This window comes from Trachypithecus francoisi, unplaced genomic scaffold (assembly GCF_009764315.1).
Source record: "Trachypithecus francoisi isolate TF-2019V2 unplaced genomic scaffold, Tfra_2.0 Lachesis_group10, whole genome shotgun sequence".
Taxonomy (NCBI): Eukaryota; Metazoa; Chordata; class Mammalia; order Primates; family Cercopithecidae; genus Trachypithecus; species Trachypithecus francoisi.
Window position 1 is genome coordinate 117,049,700 of NW_022681455.1, and position 19,004 is coordinate 117,068,703.

Genomic DNA, 19,004 nt, shown 5'->3' on the forward strand with positions numbered 1-19,004 from the left:
GTGTGTGTGTGTGTGTGTGTGTGTGTATCACGTTTTCTTTATCCATTCATCAATGGACAGTTAGGTTTCTCCATATCTTGGCTATTGTGAATAAAGCTGCAATGAACATTGCAGTGAAAACATCTCTTCAAGATACTAAAGATGTTACGCTGAGTGAAATAAGCCAGACACAGAAAGACAAATACTTCATGATCCCACTTATATATGGAATCTAAAAATGTTGAGCTCATAGAAACAGAGTAAAAGAGTGATTTTTAGGGAAGGGGGTTGGTGTGGAGATATTGGTCAAAGGGTACAAATTTGCAGTTGTAAGATGAATACATTCTGGAGAGGTAGTATACAGAATGATTACTGTAGTTAACAACAGTGTATTGTATATGTGAAATCTGCTGAGAGAGTTGATCTCAGTATTGTCACCATAAAAATATAAAGTAGCTATGTGAAATGGTGGCTATGTTAAATCGTGTGATTGTGGTAATCATTTCAAAACATTGCTTTGCACACCTTAAATGTGTACAATTTTTATTTGTTAATTTTACTGCAAAGCTGAAAAATAAAACATAAGAAAATACAAAAAGAAGGATGGTTATCAAAGTTGACAAAGAAGTCAAGCTGTAACAGAACCAGAAAGCAAAATCCCTGAGGGACTGGTGAGTAAACACCACACAGAGTAAAGGGGCTTGATATGGTTTGGCCATGTCCCCACCCAAATCTCACCTTGAATTGTAATAATCCTCACGTGTCAAGGACAGGGCCGGGTGGAGATAACTGAATCATAGGGGCAGTTTCCTCCATACTGTTCTCATGGCAGTGAATAAGTCTCATGAGATCTTATGGTTTTATAAATGGGAGTTCCCCTACACAATCTCTCTTGCTTGCCACCATGTAAGATGTGACTTTGCTCTTCTTTGCCTTCTGTCATGATTGTGAGGCCTCCCCAGCCATGTGGAACTAAGAGTCCATCAAACCTCTTTTCTTTATAAATTACCCAGTCTCAGGTATGTCTTTATTAGCAGCATGAAGACAGACTGATACAGGGGTTGACCAGAATGTGTCAGGAATCCCCATCTTTAAGGCCGGTTGTGCCTGTGCACTTTTTTTTTTAATGCTTCCCTGGTGTTTCAGGCTCAATAACCAGTTTTAGAAAGTTAACTCCAGAAAAGCGTGGAAGAGGGGATCCCGAAAGGTATGGAACGTGGCTAAACACACAAATTTTTCTCAGGTTGGTGACCTCATGATTCATGTGGAATAGATTTGAGGTGGAGAGAGTTAAAAGAGCTGAGGTCTCTAATCCATCTTGCATTAATTTTCATATAAGGAGTAAGGAAAGTATCCAGTTTCAGCTTTCTACTTATGGCTAGCCAATTTTCCCAGCACCATTTATTAAGGAGGGATTCCTTTCCCCATTTCTTGTTTCTCTCAGGTTTGTCAAAGATCAGATGGCTGTAGATGTGTGGTATTATTTCTGAGGACTCTGTTCTGTTCCATTGGTCTATGTCTCTGTTTTGGTACCAGTACCATGCAGTTTTGGTTACTGTAGCCTTGTAGTAGAGTTTGAATGTTAGACCTAATACCATAAAAACCCTAGAAGAAAATCTAGGTAGTACCATTCAGGACATAGGCATGGGCAAGGACTTCATGTCTAAAACACCAAAAGCAGCGGCAGCAAAAGCCAAAATTGACATATGGGATCTCATTAAACTAAAGAGCTTCTGCACAGCAAAAGAAACTACCATCAGAGTGAACAGGCAACCTACAGAATGGGAGAAAATTTTTGCAATCTACTCATTTGACAAAGGGCTGATATCCAGAACCTACAAAGAACTCAAACAAATTTACAAGAAAAAAAAACCCCATCAAAAAGTGGCCAAAGGATATGAACAGACATTTCTCAAAAGAAGACATTCATACAGCCAACAGACACATGAAAAAATGCTCCTCATCACTTGCCATCAGAGAAATGCAAATCAAAACCACAATGAGATACCATCTCACACCAGTTAGAATGGCAATCATTAAAAAGCCAGGAAACAACAGGTGTTGGAGAGGATGTGGAGAAATAGGAACACTTTTACACTGTTGGTGGGATTGTAAACTAGTTCAACCATTATGGAAAAGAGTATGGCAATTCCTCAAGGATCTAGAACTAGATGTACCATATGACCCAGCCATCCCACTTCTGGGTGTATACCCAAAGGATTATAAATCATGCTGCTATAAAGACACATGCACACGTATGTTCATTGCGGCACTATTCACAATAGCAAAGACATGGAATCAACCCAAATGTCCATCAGTGACAGACTGGATTAAGAAAATGTGACATATACACCATGGAATACTATGCAGCCATAAAAAAGGATAAGTTTGCGTCCTGTGTAGGGACATGGATGCAGCTGGAAACCATCATTCTTAGCAAACTATCACAAGAAGAGAAAACCAAACACCGCATGTTCTCACTCATAGGTGGGAACTGAACAATGAGATCACTTGGACTCAGGAAGGGGAACATCACAAACCAGGGCCTATCATGGGAAGGGGGGAGGGGGGAGGGATTGCATTGGGAATCATACCTGATATAAGTGACGAATTGATGGGTGGTGACAAGTTGATGGGTGCAGCACACCAACATGGCACAAGTATACATATGTAACAAACCTGCACATTATGCACATGTACCCTAGAACTTAAAGTATAATAAAAAAAAAAAAAAGCTGAGGTCACAATAAGAAATATAATGGGGTAGAACAGGAAGTTGTTTTCAGACAAGCTAGGTTTATAGAGTTTCAGATCTTGGTGATTTAGTGTCAAGTGATAATGATGCCATACATGAATGAATAAAGTGAAATGTCTATGAAAATACGTTTTCAGCTGCTGGGGATCTGTGATTCAGACCACAGGAAAGATGATCAATGGGAATGCTCAAGTCACTTAGGATTTTAATTATGGGAGGTGGAATGTTCCACCATATCCACGGGTATTTTTTACCTTTAATTTTTATTTCTCAGGATTTTAAAAATTCATTCCTATAGTTATTTAAATTCCTTAGTATATTTTTTTAAAAGTCTTGGATTGAACCAATGTCTGAAATGTTAAAAAACATTCAGTGATTTCTATTTTATAGGGAAGACAGGAAATATAGATGTGGGAACATGGTTCAGTATTTAAGAATAACAATTTGTTTTTCTTTTTAATCTATGAAAACAATGTTTTAAGTAGTGTATTGAAATATATTTATTATTTCAAGTAGTAATTTTCACCTTGTGGTGAAGGGTTAATCATGTAATTAAAAAAAGATGAAGATTCTTCATATTAATGCATTTATGCATAACACAGCTTTTAATAACTCTTTGCTGGTTTTTTGTTTTTGTTTTTGTTTTGACGTGGCCAGACTGGCATGCATAGTAACGCTGGGAGAGAGGTTGTCAGCATTAGCACAGGGACTCATAGTAAGTTAAAATGAGCATTGGCATTTGTAAGCAAGGGAGAAATTAGTAAAAATGCCAGATTCTCAGCGGGGCTAATGGTGACCACTTAAAGGTTTGAAAGTCGACAGAAAAATGATCAAGCACCTTTGAGAAGCTGACTGATTCTATGTTGCTTACATTCTTCTCATGCCCTGACTCTCAGATGACTACAGTTTTTCCTCCATACTTTTTATGTTTTTCGTGATAGATTGGCTACATGCTTCACGTCCTTCTCTGAACATCCTTGCCTAGATGTTCTGTCTGTGCCTTGCTGGAGTTCCTTGGCATCATGTTTAGTCTTAACTGAGAAGGAGCTGGTAGCTGAACATTTATCGTAGGAAGAGACGCATTTGGCTGAGGGAAACTTCTTTTGAGTGTAATATTCGCTTCCAGCATGAAGATTTTTCAGTGTTATTTCTGTAACTTCAAATAAATAGCCAAGCCATTAAATGGAAGATAAAATATATACTTCCAAATAAATCTTAAATCACGACAAGGGAGTGCCAAATCATGCCTAACATTTATTAAACAACTAGGATATTTTTAGAGAATAAATTTATTGAGATAAATCATGGACTTTACATAACATTCCATAATGCTTTAATGGGCATTTCATGATTTCAAATCAATTTTGCTTTGGTATGTTAATTACTATGATTTATATTTTGATGCTCACTTGTTTCAAAATTATTTTTAAAGAAATTGTATATGTGAGCGGCTCTCAATCCATTTTTTACTATCATGCCTAAATTAAATAGGAACCGCTGGTTTCTTTTCTACCCAAGAACAAATGTATTGGTCATTTAAGCCTAAATAATAACTTTTTTATTTAAAAAGTTTTCTTAAGGAAATGCCAGCAATTACACTGTTTTGCATATCCTTAAATCAAATCAATCTTTCTCCTTTTATTCTTTTTAATGATTTTGGAAGAAAAGGAATTATACTGGGGGAGAAGGTGGTGGGACATAAAGCAGATGTCACATTTCTCACGTTTGTCTTTCAGATGGAACCCCTCTGAGTTGGTGGGTAGGAAGTACCAATGAAACGCAAACCTACTGGGGAGGTTCTTCGCCTGATCTTCAAAAATGTACTTGTGGATTAGAGGGAAACTGCATTGATTCTCAGTATTACTGCAATTGTGATGCTGACCGGAATGAATGGTGATTTCCGTATGATTTCTTTATGCAAGAAAAAGTTCATTAAAAAATTAATCACTCAAAGTATGTATAGCTAGCCAGATACTGAACAAGTTAGTACAATGAAGTAGTTAAATAAAGGTATGTTTTAATGAAACGTGGTATAGTCATTATAGTCCTTAGTATTAAGTCAATGCCTTTTTGAGTTATTTTCTGTAGTGGACCATAAGTCATTTACATTTTAATTTTATAATCAAACAGAGATACCTGTTACATGGGGAATTAATTATTATTCCTTTTGAAACTATATATAAGTAGGTATTCTATTATCTTAAAAATATATTTACAGCCAAAGCACATTTCTTCAATAATCTACCTATAAAACATTTAAAATTATCAACTTCGAATTTACTACAATTATTTTAACACGCAATTCTTTTATATTTTTAAAACGACAAATCATACTACAAAGAACTAATGTTCTGTGGATTATATTTTGAAAAAAGAAATCTGTAACATTTTAGGAATTTTAAAATCAAATTACAAATATTCCTCTAAGCAGAAAAGAAGCTTATGCATGTGTTCTTTATCTGAAAAGTTTAAAAAAGACATTGACAGAATTTGAGACTAGAGTTGGCATGTATACTGCCCTTATTTATTATTTGTAAAGTGAAAATATTTTAAACGTTTATATTTACATTTCAGCATAACCTATGTATATGTTACATTGCTAAACAACTAGACCTGTACAGAAGACTCACTTTTAACGAATAGTTCTAGTCAATCTGGATGTAATATGGGTGATTTTGTTACAGGATGCACATTGATTACAGTGATAAATCTGCTGTTAATTGAGGTCATAATTTGAATTAGATAATATTTCATTTATTTAGTTGGGAAACATCAAGATTATGTTATGTGTGTGTGTATTTCTTTTAGAATTACACTTTTAGTGTTACATGTTTGTTATGAAGAATATTGTCTCTCTTAAACTCTCATTTTTCAAATTTCTACTCCCTTTGGAAGGCACCCTTTTTTTATCACTACCTTCCCAAAAAAAAGTGCCTACAAAGTAATACTGTATTTTAAAATGTAAATAAAATGCTAGTAGTAACGCTTAACAACAATAAAAAAATTACCTAATCATCAATAACTCTCCAATGCCTCTATAACATATTTCTAATTAAAAATGACTTTTAAAAATAGGATTGTAAAACTTCTCATATTAAATTCTGCTAATGGTGACGTAACTTGCATAGAGCTAACCCTTCTCAGATAATTGTTGTAAATCCAGGAAAGAAAAATGTTATAAAAACAACTACTTGAAATTAGCAGAAAGTAACCAAATGTAGGCAGGCACTGCCCATGTGTTTATGGCAAAGACTATATCGCAGATATAAGAGATAGCACTGAAAATTAGGCAAAATTCACACAGGCCCCACCTAATAAACTATCAAACCAAGCAATGGCAATATATTGTGATAAGGCTGTGAGTTAACTGCCTATGAAAATAAAAATGAAATCTTTAAAGAACAGCAAAATCCAGAATCTTTACAATGTATCCATGATATCCAGCATATTATAACATTTACTGAATATTCAAGGAAGAGTACATTTTCATCTAAAGTCAAGAAATTAAGAGCAGTTATTACAAACCAACCTTGGGTTACTGATGTTTGAACTGGCAGAAAGATACTTTACAGCAACTATTATAAAAATATTTGAAGCCTTAAAGGTAAAAATAATCACAATGTGTAAACAAAGGGTATTTTAAGCAGATAAGTGAAAACTATAATATGGAACAAAATGTAAATTTTAGAATTGAAAAGAGCATCTGAAACAGCAAATTCTAGTAGAAATTCTTCAGGCTAAAGAGAAATACCACGGATGAAAACTCAGATCTTCAGGAAGAAGTGAAAAGCACTGGAAATTGCAAATATGTTGGTAAATGTAAAAGCCAGTGTTTAAATAAAATGTTCACTTTATTTTTATTATAAAGTTTATAACATATGGATTTAAAATATATTACAATAGAAAAAAGAATATATGTGTGGAGGGGAGCAGTGTTAAGTGAATTATGTCTTAGCAAGCTTCTGACATTTTACATTGTTAAAAAACATAATGTCTAAATAGACTGACAAATTAAGAATTTACTTTGTAATCTGTAAAGCAAACATGGAAATACAATAAATATAGCTAAAAAGTGAATAGAGAAAACAAAATGAAATGCAAAATATATGGAATAAACCAAGAGGAGGCAGCAAAGGAAAACAGAAGTACAAGAAATAATATGGGGGGGGGCAGCCATAAAAGAGGATGAGTTCATGTCCTTTGCGGAGACATGGATGAAACTGGAAACCATCATTCTCAGCAAAATAACACAGGAACAGAAAACCAGACACTGCGTGTTCTCCCTCATAAGTGGGAGTTGAACAATGAGAACATATGGACACAGGGAGGGGAACATCACACATCAGGGTCTGTCAAGGGGTGGGGGGCTAGGGGAGGGATAGCATTAGGAGAAATACCTAATGCAGATGATGGATTGATGGGTGCAGCAAACCACCATGGCACGTGTATGCCTATGTGACAAACCCGCATGTTCTGCACATGTATCCTAAATTTAAAGTATAATAAAAGAAAATAGATAAATTGCTACAACATTTCAAAAAATGAAAAGAAATCCTATGGGGGAAATGAAAGAGTAAAATGGTAGACCTCAAACTACAGTATCAATCATTACACTAAATGTTAATGTATTAACCAATTCCAGTAAAAACGTAGAAAATTGTCCATTGAATTAAAAAATCTCCAACTGTGTTCTATTTTTAACGTATGCTATATTTTATATTCTCTATTACATTTTTCTACAAGAGACATTAAAATGTCATTATGTTTTGGCCAGGCACAGTGGCTCACACCTGTAATCCCAGCACTTTGGGAAGCTGAGGCAAGTGTATCACTTGAGGCCAGGGGTTCAAGACCAGCCTGGCCAACATTGCAAAACCCCGACTCTACCAAAAATACAAAAGTTAGCTGGGTGCGGTGGTATACATCTGTAATCTCAGCTACTTGGGAGGCTGAGGCACAAGAATGGATTGAACCCAGAAAGAGGAGGTTGCAGTGAGCCAAAATTGTGCCACTGCACTCCAGCCTGGGAGACAGAGTGAGACCTTGTCTCAAAATAATAATAATAATAATATAATAATAATAATAATAATAATAAATAAAATGTCATTCTGTTTTTATGTGCTCCGATGAGTGACTGGATCCCTACTCTTTTGTGGGTGCAAGTTTAGTTCAGAACATCTTGGTTTTGAAATGCAATAAGGACTATTAAAATTTCTTAAGAATTTTGTTTGTTGCTATTGTTTTTTAGGACCAATGACACTGGATTGCTTTCTTATAAAGAACATCTTCCAGTAACTAAGATCGTGATTACAGACACAGGCCGACTGCATTCAGAAGCAGCTTATAAACTGGGGCCTCTACTCTGCAGGGGAGACAGTAAGTGGTTACGATGTGTTGTAAGCATATTTGAGAAAAGTATCATGACTTAAAGTGCCATCACTTAAGCATCATGCTTCCATCACATAATAATTAATCAGACTTCTATTGTGGACATTTTTAACTAAGGTCTGAAATACTCTTTCAGTCAGTCAACAAGTAAGTACTCCTATGAAGTACAAAGCTATGATGGCAAACCTTGCTAGGATTCTAAGAGAAAGAAATCACTGGGCATCTCAACTGATTAGTTCATGAGTATATTCCAGCATTCCTGAATTTCTAATTGCTGTTATCCACATAGGAAAGCCTCAATGCTAAACACAGTTATTAATAGTTCATGTGAATTTCCTACTGTGAGGCCTGGTATGAAATTAGAATGTCAATGGAATCATGTCATTTTAACTCCAAATATATTTCACATGTAAATCTCACTTTTTTCTGTGTGTGTGTGTGTGTGTGTCTGTGTACATTTACTTTAAACCAGTGGTACATGCTGTTTTGCATATACAATGCATTAACACTTTAAACCAGAATTTTAAAGGTCAAATATAGTTCTATTATATTTATGTTCCATATATACATATATATATGTTATATATCTGTGTTTTCTTTGATCAGGGAATGAAATGAACATATGTATTCATTTATAGATTGTTAACCTCCCTGAAAAGCGTTAGGTTAGACATTAGTGCATTAAATATCTATACTTTTAGTATTTCCAGAACTTAAAATGGAAATAGATGAAATATTTGTTTACATTAATGCCATAGCTTAAAATAAAGTTTTATTCTAGGGGCACAATAGAAGAAGAGGGAATCTGACAATTCAGTGGATTTATGGAGATACAGAGCAGAAGTTGCTTAGTTAAAAAGCAAAGATGATACTGGCCTATGAAAATTATATATACATTGTAAATACTGTTTACCATTTTACTCACCATCTCTGATATGTATCAACTCTACTTTCTGTTCTACCAGTGAGCCTTACACAATCCCATGAAGATGGCATAGAATATTTCGTGGAAAGAAAAATTATGTGCAAAGAGATGAGATTGTAAACGTCAGATGCATCCAGGAGAGTGTAACAATTTTTCATAGCTGTAGAGAAGTTGTTCTATACATCACGTGTACCTTTCACTGCTTGCTTTGATCTTAACCCTGCAGGGACCCAGGCTGGTTTCCTCTGCCTTCCTTATTTCATTAGCTAAAATCCCTGTGTATTGGTATATTTTAACTGAGGTCCCTACCAACTCACTCCCTTAGACTTTCTTTCTCCCAGACTTTCTGTCATCATTTTAAGCACACAACATCATTGCACTTAGAGCAGTGATTCTCCAGCCAAGGCAATCTTGCCCTGCAGTGGACATTTGACAATGTTCAGAGACATTTTTGGTTATCACATTGTTGGGGAGTGGGATGCTACTGGCATGTCATGGGAGAGGTCAGGGATGCTGCTAAACATCCTGCAATGTGTGAGACGGCCCTCCACAAAGAAGAATTATCTGGCCCCAAATGTCAATAGTACTGAGGTTGAGAAGCTAGAGCATTGAACTACCATGACCATGGGAATACAGAGGGGAGCTACTACATTGGCACTAAGAATTTACAAATAGTTTGAAGTATTTAGAGACCTGCTAATTAATCTCTGACTTATTAATTAAACAGTAATCAAGTAATTGGTCTTCTTGCCTCCTGTATCTATTTTTAGCGTTGAGGTTCATCTTCACATGAGGTTATTTTCTGCATGAAGGACTAAGGACTAAGGACTGTTTTCTGCATGAAACATTCTTCTTTATTTTCTCAGTTAGATGAGTAGTATCTTCAGAACAGTGAATACTCCTTTTTTCCATATGGGAAATCTGTACCACTTAAGTTACAATGCCAAAGGTACTTTTTATTTTCATCTCCAAGTGAGGCTCACTGGGCAGATATGGGACTAACAGATATAGGATCATGCACAGTAGGCCTTATATGCAGAGAAAAGCTGCATGGGCATTACTTTGAAAGCATCAGGACTACACACTGAATAATTTAAGACTGAGAAATAACTTAATTCTCATGATTCAATTGAAAGCCTGACGATCATTTATAAATGTAAAGATCAGTAAAAGTGACCTCTGATATAAGACAAGGAGAAGATGAGAGCTTGAACTAGGCAATGATTGGCATGGAGCTTTAAAAGGGGGATCAACTATGAGGTAAATTGAATATGATTTAGATGTAAGGTTGAGAGTTAAAGCCTTGGGGATGATTTCCAGCTTTCTGATATTAATAAAGCCATTAGTGTCATTCATTGAGACAGGAGATTAAAACTTTTTTTTTTAACAGAAAAGTAAAAAGGTGAAAGTGAAAAAAGTAATATTTTCATTTTCTCACACAAACTAGAGATATTGAAAAGTGTAGATCAGCCATGTTTTTCTAGGAAAGAAGGTGAAGTTGTGAGAAAGCAGGACACATAAAACATGACTATCAGACCTACTAGTACCAGTTATGAGGTTATCCTAATTTATTGATGTTGTCTTTTTTCAAAGCTTTCTTTTCATTTTGTTTTCAATTTCATTTTACTGCTGCTATTGTTGTTGATATCAGATATCAACTAGCAAACTAGGAAATAAGAGAACTTCCTCAGTGGTATAAAGGACATCTGTGAAAATCTGATAGCTAATGTCATACTTTGAATAGTGAAGGATATAACTGTTTTCCCTTTAAGTTCAGGATAAAGGCAAGACTGTCTGCTCTCATTACTCCTATTCAATCTATTACTGATGGTCCTAGCACATGTAATAAGTCAAGGAGAGGAATTCAAGACATTTATTAGGTTGCAGCAAAAGTTAATCAACCTGACTTTAATGGCAAATCAGGTTGCCATTAAAAGAAGTGGCAAAAATTGCAATTACTTTTGCACCAACCTTAGGTCAGAATGAATGGATTAAAATGTCTGTTTACAGGTGACATGACTTTCTAGGTAGAAAATCTCAAATAATTTACATTTTTAAAAAGTTTAGCAAAGTCACAGGATTTGAGGTCAATATACAAAAGTAAATTATATTTCTATATGCTAATGATAAAAAAATTATAAATGAGATTTTAAAAATACCATTGTTATATTAGCACCAACAACATAAAATATTTTGGTGTAAATATTACAAATTATTAAGAAAAAATTAAGAGCATTATATTTAAAAATTTATGAATTAAAATATTTGATAAGATGTCAATTTTCCCAAATTTATATATAGACTGAAAACAATCCCAATTAAAATCCAGCAATCTTTTTTTTGTGGGGGGGAGTAGAAATTGAAAAGCTTATTTTTAAATGTATATTGAAATGCAGAGAAACTAGAATAGCAAAAATGTTTTGAAAAATATAAACAAAGTTTGAGATACACTACCAGATTATAAGACTTACTATAAAACTAACAAATATTCAAGGAAGTTTGATATTGACATTACAATAGATGAATACATGAATGGAATAAAATAAAGAGCCCAAAAATAGACTCATGTATACATGGTTGCTTGACTTTTCACAAAGCTGCCAAAGAAACTCAACAATGAAAGGATAGAATTTTTTTTTTTTTTTTTTTTTGAGACGGAGTCTCGCTCTGTCGCCCAGGCTGGAGTGCAGTGGCCGGATCTCAGCTCACTGCAAGCTCCGCCTCCCGGGTTTACGCCATTCTCCTGCCTCAGCCTCCGGAGTAGCTGGGACTACAGGCGCCCGCCATCTCGCCAGGCTAATTTTTTGTATATTTTAGTAGAGACGGGGTTTCACCGTGTTAGCCAGGATGGTCTCGATCTCCTGACCTCGTGATCCGCCCGTCTCGGCCTCCCAAAGTGCTGGGATTACAGGCTTGAGCCACCGCGCCCGGCCGAAAGGATAGAATTTTTAAGAAACAGATCTGGAACAATTCGAATCCATTTGAAAAAGAAAAACAGAATTTTTAAAAAGTGTCAATTCATACTTCAAAGCAGATAAAAAAATTAACTCAAGATTAATCATAAACTTAAATCTAAAACCACAAACTATAACACTGCTCTAAGAAAATACAAGGGAAAATCTTAGTGACCTTGGGTTTGGCATAGGTTTCTTAGATACAACACTAAAAGTACAATTCATAAAATAAAAATAATAATAAATTGGGTTTCACTAAAAAAACTTCTGCTTTTAAAATGACACTGTCAGGAAATTGAAAAGAAAAGGTACAGACTGGGTGAAAATATTTGCAAAATACATGTTTTATAGAGGCTAATACCAAGAATATAAAAATAACGCTGTCGTGATGCAATAATATTTGAAAAATCAGTTTACAAATGGGCAAAAGATTTGCACATACACTTCACAGAAAAAGTACGGATTTAAATAAGCACATTAAAGATCCTTAGCATCATTAGTTATTAGGGGAATGCAAACTAGTACCGCAATGTGATACCAAGATGTAACTGTCAACATTTAACAAATAGTAATAAAAAATGTATATATAACAAGTGCTAATGAGGATTTAGAGCAACTCGAACTCTGGTACATTGCCGCTACAGATGCAAAATGGTACACACTGCTTTGGAAAATAATTGGTTTCTTATAATGTTAAACCCACATTTACCATATGACCCAGCAATCCCCATCTTAGCATTTTATCCAAGAAAAAACAAATCTATATGCATATAGTCAGTTTTTTGTTATTATTATTATTGGCTTTATTCCATAGTCCCCTAAAAATGGAGACCACTCAAATGTTTATCAAGCAGTGAAGGGATACACATTCCATTTTACTGTGGTGTACCCACAATACACCGTGGAATACTACTAAACAATGAAAAAATATACTCTAGATAACATGCAACAACATAGGTGAATCTCAACTGCATTACTCTAAGTGAAAGAAGCCAGACTAAAAAGCCTACATGCTTTGAATGATTCAACTTCTGAGATATTCTGGAAAAGTCAAAACCATAGGAACAGAAAAAGATCTCTGATTCAAGGACTTCGAGGTGAGAGGAATTTTACACAGGGGTACGAGAAAACTTTGTCAGGTGAAAAAAATGTTCCATATCTTGAGTGTGGTGGTGTTTTTATGGTTTCAGGTCCTTGTCAACTTCTAGAGCTACACCCAAAAAAAAGGCTGAATTGTACTCTATGCGAATTACCATAAATTATTAATATATTTTAATAAATAATAAGTGATGTCTTATTCAACACATCTGACTGAAAAACAAAACAAAAAAGTTAATAACAGTTTGCATAGCTATAGTTGCTTAATTTTAAGAATTAGAGGTTGAGTGCGGTCGCTCAAGCCTATAATCCCAGGGCTATAGGAGGTCAAGGTGGGAGGACTGCTTGAGACCAGGAGCTCCAGGCTGCAGTGAGCTATGATTGCACCACTGTACTACTGCCTGAGCAACAGAGTGAGACCTTGTCTCTTACAGAACAAAATTGGGTCGCCAAAACAAACAGAGAAACAAAAAACCAGTAGAAGCAAATTTATGAAACAGTAAAGATTTCAGTAACACGGATATTCTCCAATTCTCCAGGACATTTCTGGAATCATGCTGAGTATGTTTCTAACTTAAATTGACTTTAGAAACTTTAGAAAAAGAATCAAAGGAAAGAATCAAGGGAAAACATTTGGGTTTACCAGTTAGCAGAAAGGTCATTGGTAGGAGGACTCACCTGTATATTTCCTATGTAATCAGCCTGCCAGGAGCAGTGGGAACATATTTATTTTTGAGGAACCATCCAGAGTCTTTTAGACCAACAATTCCTCCACTTCAGCATGAATAAAAATTACTTGGAGAGCTTGTTGTAACACAGATTTCTGCTCCTTATCCCAGAGACTGTGATTCAGGGGATGTGGGTAGGAGAATCTTTCTTTCCCTCCCTTCCTCCCTCCCTTCTCTCCCTCCCTTCTCTCCCTCCATTCCTTACTGCTTTCCTCCCTTCCCTTTTCCTTCCCTTTTTCCCTCCCCTTCCTCTTGCCTTGTGCGCGCACGCGCGCGCGCGTGTGTGTGTATGTGTGTATGTGTGTGTGTTGACAGAATCTCCCTCTGTTGCCCCCGCTGGAGTGCAGTCTGCTCACTGCAAACTCCGCCTCCTGGGTTCAAGTGATCATTCTGCCTCAGCCTCCCAAGTAGCTGGTATTACAGGCGTGTGCCACCATGACCAGTTAATTTTTGTGTTTTTAGTAGAGACAGGGTTTCACCATATTGGCCAGGCTGGTCTCGAACCCCAGACCTCAAATGATCTGCCCACCTTGGCCTCCCACAGTGCTAGGATTACAGGCATGAGCCACCTTGCCTGGCTGGGTAGGAGAATTGCTAATGGGTTTCCACATGCTGTTGCTGGTCTGTGGACCACTCCATGTACTGCTTCCCCAAGACAGTGTGGTTCACAGGCTGGTACTGGTCTGCACATTCTTTGCTACCAAGGTGCAAGGAGGCTAGTACAAAAATAGACAGTATGTTTTCAGAATGACTTATGTCAATTGGACAGAGTCATTTATGTCTGTTGGACAGAAGAGTAATAAAAAATGGACTGGAGATAGTATTCTGTATACCTTTACTTTTCTCATTTCACTTTTCTAGCAATTTACATTTTTAATTTTACGTTTTAAAAATGTAAAATTGTTGTGGGTACATAATAGATGTATATATTTAGGGGATACATGAGACATTTTGTCATAGGCATGCAATGTGCAATAATCACATCATGGAAAATTGGGTGTTCACCCCCTTAAGCATTTATCCTTTGTGTTACAAATAATCTAATTATACCATTTTTGTTATTTTAAAATGTACAATTACATTATTATTGACTATAGTCACCATGTTTTGCTATCAAATACAAGGTCTTATTCTTTCTGTTTTTCTTTACACATTAACCATCCCCACCTCCTCCTGGCCTCCCACTCTCCTTCCCAGCCTCTGGTAACCATCCTTCTACTCTCTGTCCCCATGAGTTAAATTGTTTTGATTTTTTAGACCCCACAAATAAATTAAAACATGCAATGTTTGTCTTTCCGTGCCTGGCTTATTTCACTTAACATACTGACCTCCAGTTTCATCCATATTGTTGCAAATGACAGAATCTCATTTTTTTAATGGCTGAAATAAGAAGGAAAAAAAAAAGCACATTTTTCTATACAGGTAGTTTGAGACTCACAGTTCTAGGTCAGCAGTTGGTTTGGGTATGAAGTGGACCAATGGTGCTGACATAGGGCCTGCCCAAGTGTTCTAACTGTAGTCGCAGTATGTTCAGAACCAGCAACAGAGTTTCAAAGTAGAAGGCCAGGCATTCATACAGAGAGTTAAACCTGCTTTCTTGACATACAGCAAGAAGACGTCTGCAGAAACTTTCTTCTACTTCAGTGAGTCTTGCAACACAAAGAGAATTCCTGGACCACGATAGCATCTGGCTTCAAGTCCTTGTCATTCACTCTCCCTTATCTGCAAAATCTCCCTAATTCTTTTACCAAACCCTTTCACACTCAGATTAAAACTCTTCCATCATGATTTCTAGATGACACAGTCATTCTGCATTCTCAAAACATGTTTAGCGTATTACAAAGATACGTTTCTCATACTGGCCTTTAATTATTTTTGAGCCCCTCAAGAGCAGGGTACATTGTTCATTTATTCTTGTGTTCCTGATAACTAATATATTACCTATTGCACGAAAGATAATCCATGAATAACGGTTCATGAAATAATAAGAATGATTTAATATATGCATGTAAAGAAACCTACAGCTTGTGAATTATTAGTAAGAGATACGGATACATTTTTGATTCTATAAGCAATTAAATAAGTAAATATATACTTTTACTAAAAGGAGTTTAGACTATATTGAATTATTGATTCTGATATAAAAAATCACATAGTAGAAGAGTGTCTAGTTCCATCTAAGCCATTTCTCATCAATATGCCTGAAGTTATAACAGTGAAAGTACTTTCAAATAAGAATATGATTTTAGTTAATATTAATTTTTTTTTTACTTTTCACTCTTAATACAGTGCCTTTATTAAACTGAAATGATTTCCACTTCTTGGAAAATAGATTATTTTATGGTCTATTTTACTTTGTTTTTTTGTTCACTTGGAAAAACATTTATTACCAACCAATAATTTATATGCAAGAAACTTCATAAATGTGAGGGAATAAAAATTGTTTTCAGTACTTTCAAAAGGTTTTCACTTTGGAACTGGGAACCCTGATAGTTGTCAGGACCATGGTATCCTTTTGGGGGAATTTTATACATATGCATACCTTTAATTAATTGTCTTAAATATTAATGACTTACTTGATACAAAATCATAACTTTTTAAAGCTACATAGAAATGCCAAAAAAGTCAGTAAAAGTCACCAAGAATCACATAACTCAGAAAGAATGATTAATATCAATTGAATATCATTCCAAATGTTGGTAGATATCTCTAGTACAGGGCTTCCCAGTCTCACCACTGTTGACATTTGGGCTGGATAATTCCTCATGATGGTTGAGGACCGTCCTGTGCATTGTTGGAGCTAAGCAGTATCCCTGGTTCCTACCCAAGAGATGCCAGTAGCATCCTTCCTCCAAATGTGACAACTAAAAATGTCTCCAAACATTGCCAAATGTCCCCTGGGTAAAGAATTGCCCCGGGTGGAGAATCACCACTCTAGACAAAATATTTTTAAAAAGAGATTGAGAAATGAATTTATAAAACTTTGTTCATTGAAATTGAGAAAGAAAACACCAAATTTAAGCCAACATGGCTCATGAAATTTATATATCTAACGAAGTATAGTCAATTAAGTGATCCCGCTAAACTTACAAAAAAACTATGAGCATTTTAAAAGATTATAGAGTCACTACATTTTATATTAAATGTATTTTAAAATTATAAACAGCATTTATCTACTCAGAGAAATGGAAAAGCTAGCACTCATTTCTTCTTTCCCCTTCTTTATCTCCCCCTTCCCAGTTTTTGCTAGTTATGCTATTATTTGTATATTGTTACTTTTAAAGCCTAACCACTAGTTCTATTCTCCAACGCTTTTTATTTTGATTTATTTATTTTTGTCAGGTAGTTGATATTTTACCTTTTTTTTGTCTTTAGAAAGATTCTTGAGGGTTGCATTTTTTAAATTTTTTATGTGCTTGAGAATATTTGTTGCCTTAGGATTCTAAAACAAACTGTGGTGCTTTAACTTTATATTGTCTATTGGGAACAGCTTAATGGAGATATAATTCATAGCCTATAATCCACTCTTTTAAAAGTGTACAATTCAATCAATTGCAGTATATTTAATCATTTTAGTGTACTACATAGAGTTGAGCAACCATCACCATCATCATTTTGAGAACACTTTTATCACCCCCAAAGTAGACCTGCTCCCATTTTTCAGACACTGTCCATTTCACCCCCTCCCCATCCCAGCCCTAAGCAACTAGTAACCTACTTTTTTTCTACAGACTTGCATATTCTGAATATTTCATATAGATAAAAATACAAGATATGTGGTCTCTTGTGACTTACTTCTTTTACTTAGCATCATATCGTCAAGGAGGTTCATCAATGTTGTAGAATGCATCAATCCTTCATTCTTTTTTGTGTCCAAATAATATTCCATTCTATGGATATACCACATTTTGTTCATCACTCATCAGTTCATGGACATTTGGGCTGGATCCACTTTTTGGATATTATGATAACACTTCTGTGGACATCCATGTATACTTGGTGTGTGTGTGTGGATAAAGGCTTTATTTCTCTTCGGTATGTACCTAGGAGTGGAATTTTTCGGTTATATGGTAACCCTACATTTAACCTCTTTAGGATCTGGTGTAATTTTTATGTATCATGCTGTGTAACCTTCAGTAGTTTGCATATATTATCTCATACTTGTCTGTGCTGAGGAATGCAGTCGTCTTGTCTTCCACAGATTTTCTAAATGTCTTTTTGGTTGACTATATTTCTTTATGAATATTGGTTTTGTTTTTGAAAAATTTTCTCAAAGGGGCTCTTGTATGCTTTATTTTCAGAATTCTTTCAAACTTGAAAGTGTCTGCCTGTTGCTTTAGCACTTCACAAATAAACTAGACTGGATACATTTTCTTGCCCTCAGAAATCTATGGACAGAGTTCCTTTATTTTATGCCATTGAATACTGTGAAGGAACCTGAGGCCATACTGATTTTTTCACCTTGTATGTGACTTGCTTTTTCTGTCTGAATACCTGAAGGAACAATTTTCCTTAAAGGTCACTAATTTAACAAGAATGTACCTGAATGTTGTTCATTTGGTATTACTTTTTCTTGGAAATAGAGGTGATGTGATAAAAGGTATATACATAATTTATAATTTGTTAACATTTTTGCAAATGTGGTCTGAATTTCTGCTCTCAGTCTGTCTATCTGAGCAAGGCAGTATTCTTAACTCTTTGGCATTTGAATTTTTCAACCCATTTTATCACATGTATTTCTTTTCAGGTAATTCATTACATTGAAATTTTATGTTTAATCAAAGCACCCTGAAACCTTCATAGTTAGAAAAGATTGCTGTAAGTTTTCGTTCCAAAAAATTCTTAGTCACTGAAGTTAGTTTCTTCATTTTGTCTGCATCGACTAGTACAGCTGTCTGAAAAATCACAGCTGCCCAGAATGCATTAAATAATCAAAGGTGCATGTAGGCAATAAATAACTTTGCAGAAGTGAGGCTCTTCAACTGGAAAAAGATATTGACTAGTGATCTGGTTAATTTCTCTTTCATTTGACAGAGTTCTCTTCCATTTGGCAGAATACATATAAACCATTAAAAAAAGTGAGGATCAATTCCATTTCAACAGATAATAAAATAATGTAACTTTGTTAGCTCCACTATGCCTGACAATTCTCCATTATAACATTTTATTTTAATTTT

At 35.3% G+C, this 19,004-nt stretch overlaps 1 protein-coding gene across 2 annotated transcripts in view; it reads left to right on the top strand.

Moving 5' to 3' along the window:
* The window catches only part of CNTNAP4 (contactin associated protein family member 4), a 278,461-nt gene that overhangs the window by 209,353 nt on the left and 50,104 nt on the right, over nucleotides 1-19,004 (top strand). For both annotated transcript variants that reach the window (XM_033219075.1, XM_033219076.1), the window contains exons 14-15: nucleotides 4,471-4,627; nucleotides 7,983-8,110. In XM_033219075.1, the coding sequence (XP_033074966.1) occupies nucleotides 4,471-4,627; nucleotides 7,983-8,110 (285 nt within the window). The remainder of the gene's footprint in view (nucleotides 1-4,470; nucleotides 4,628-7,982; nucleotides 8,111-19,004) is intronic.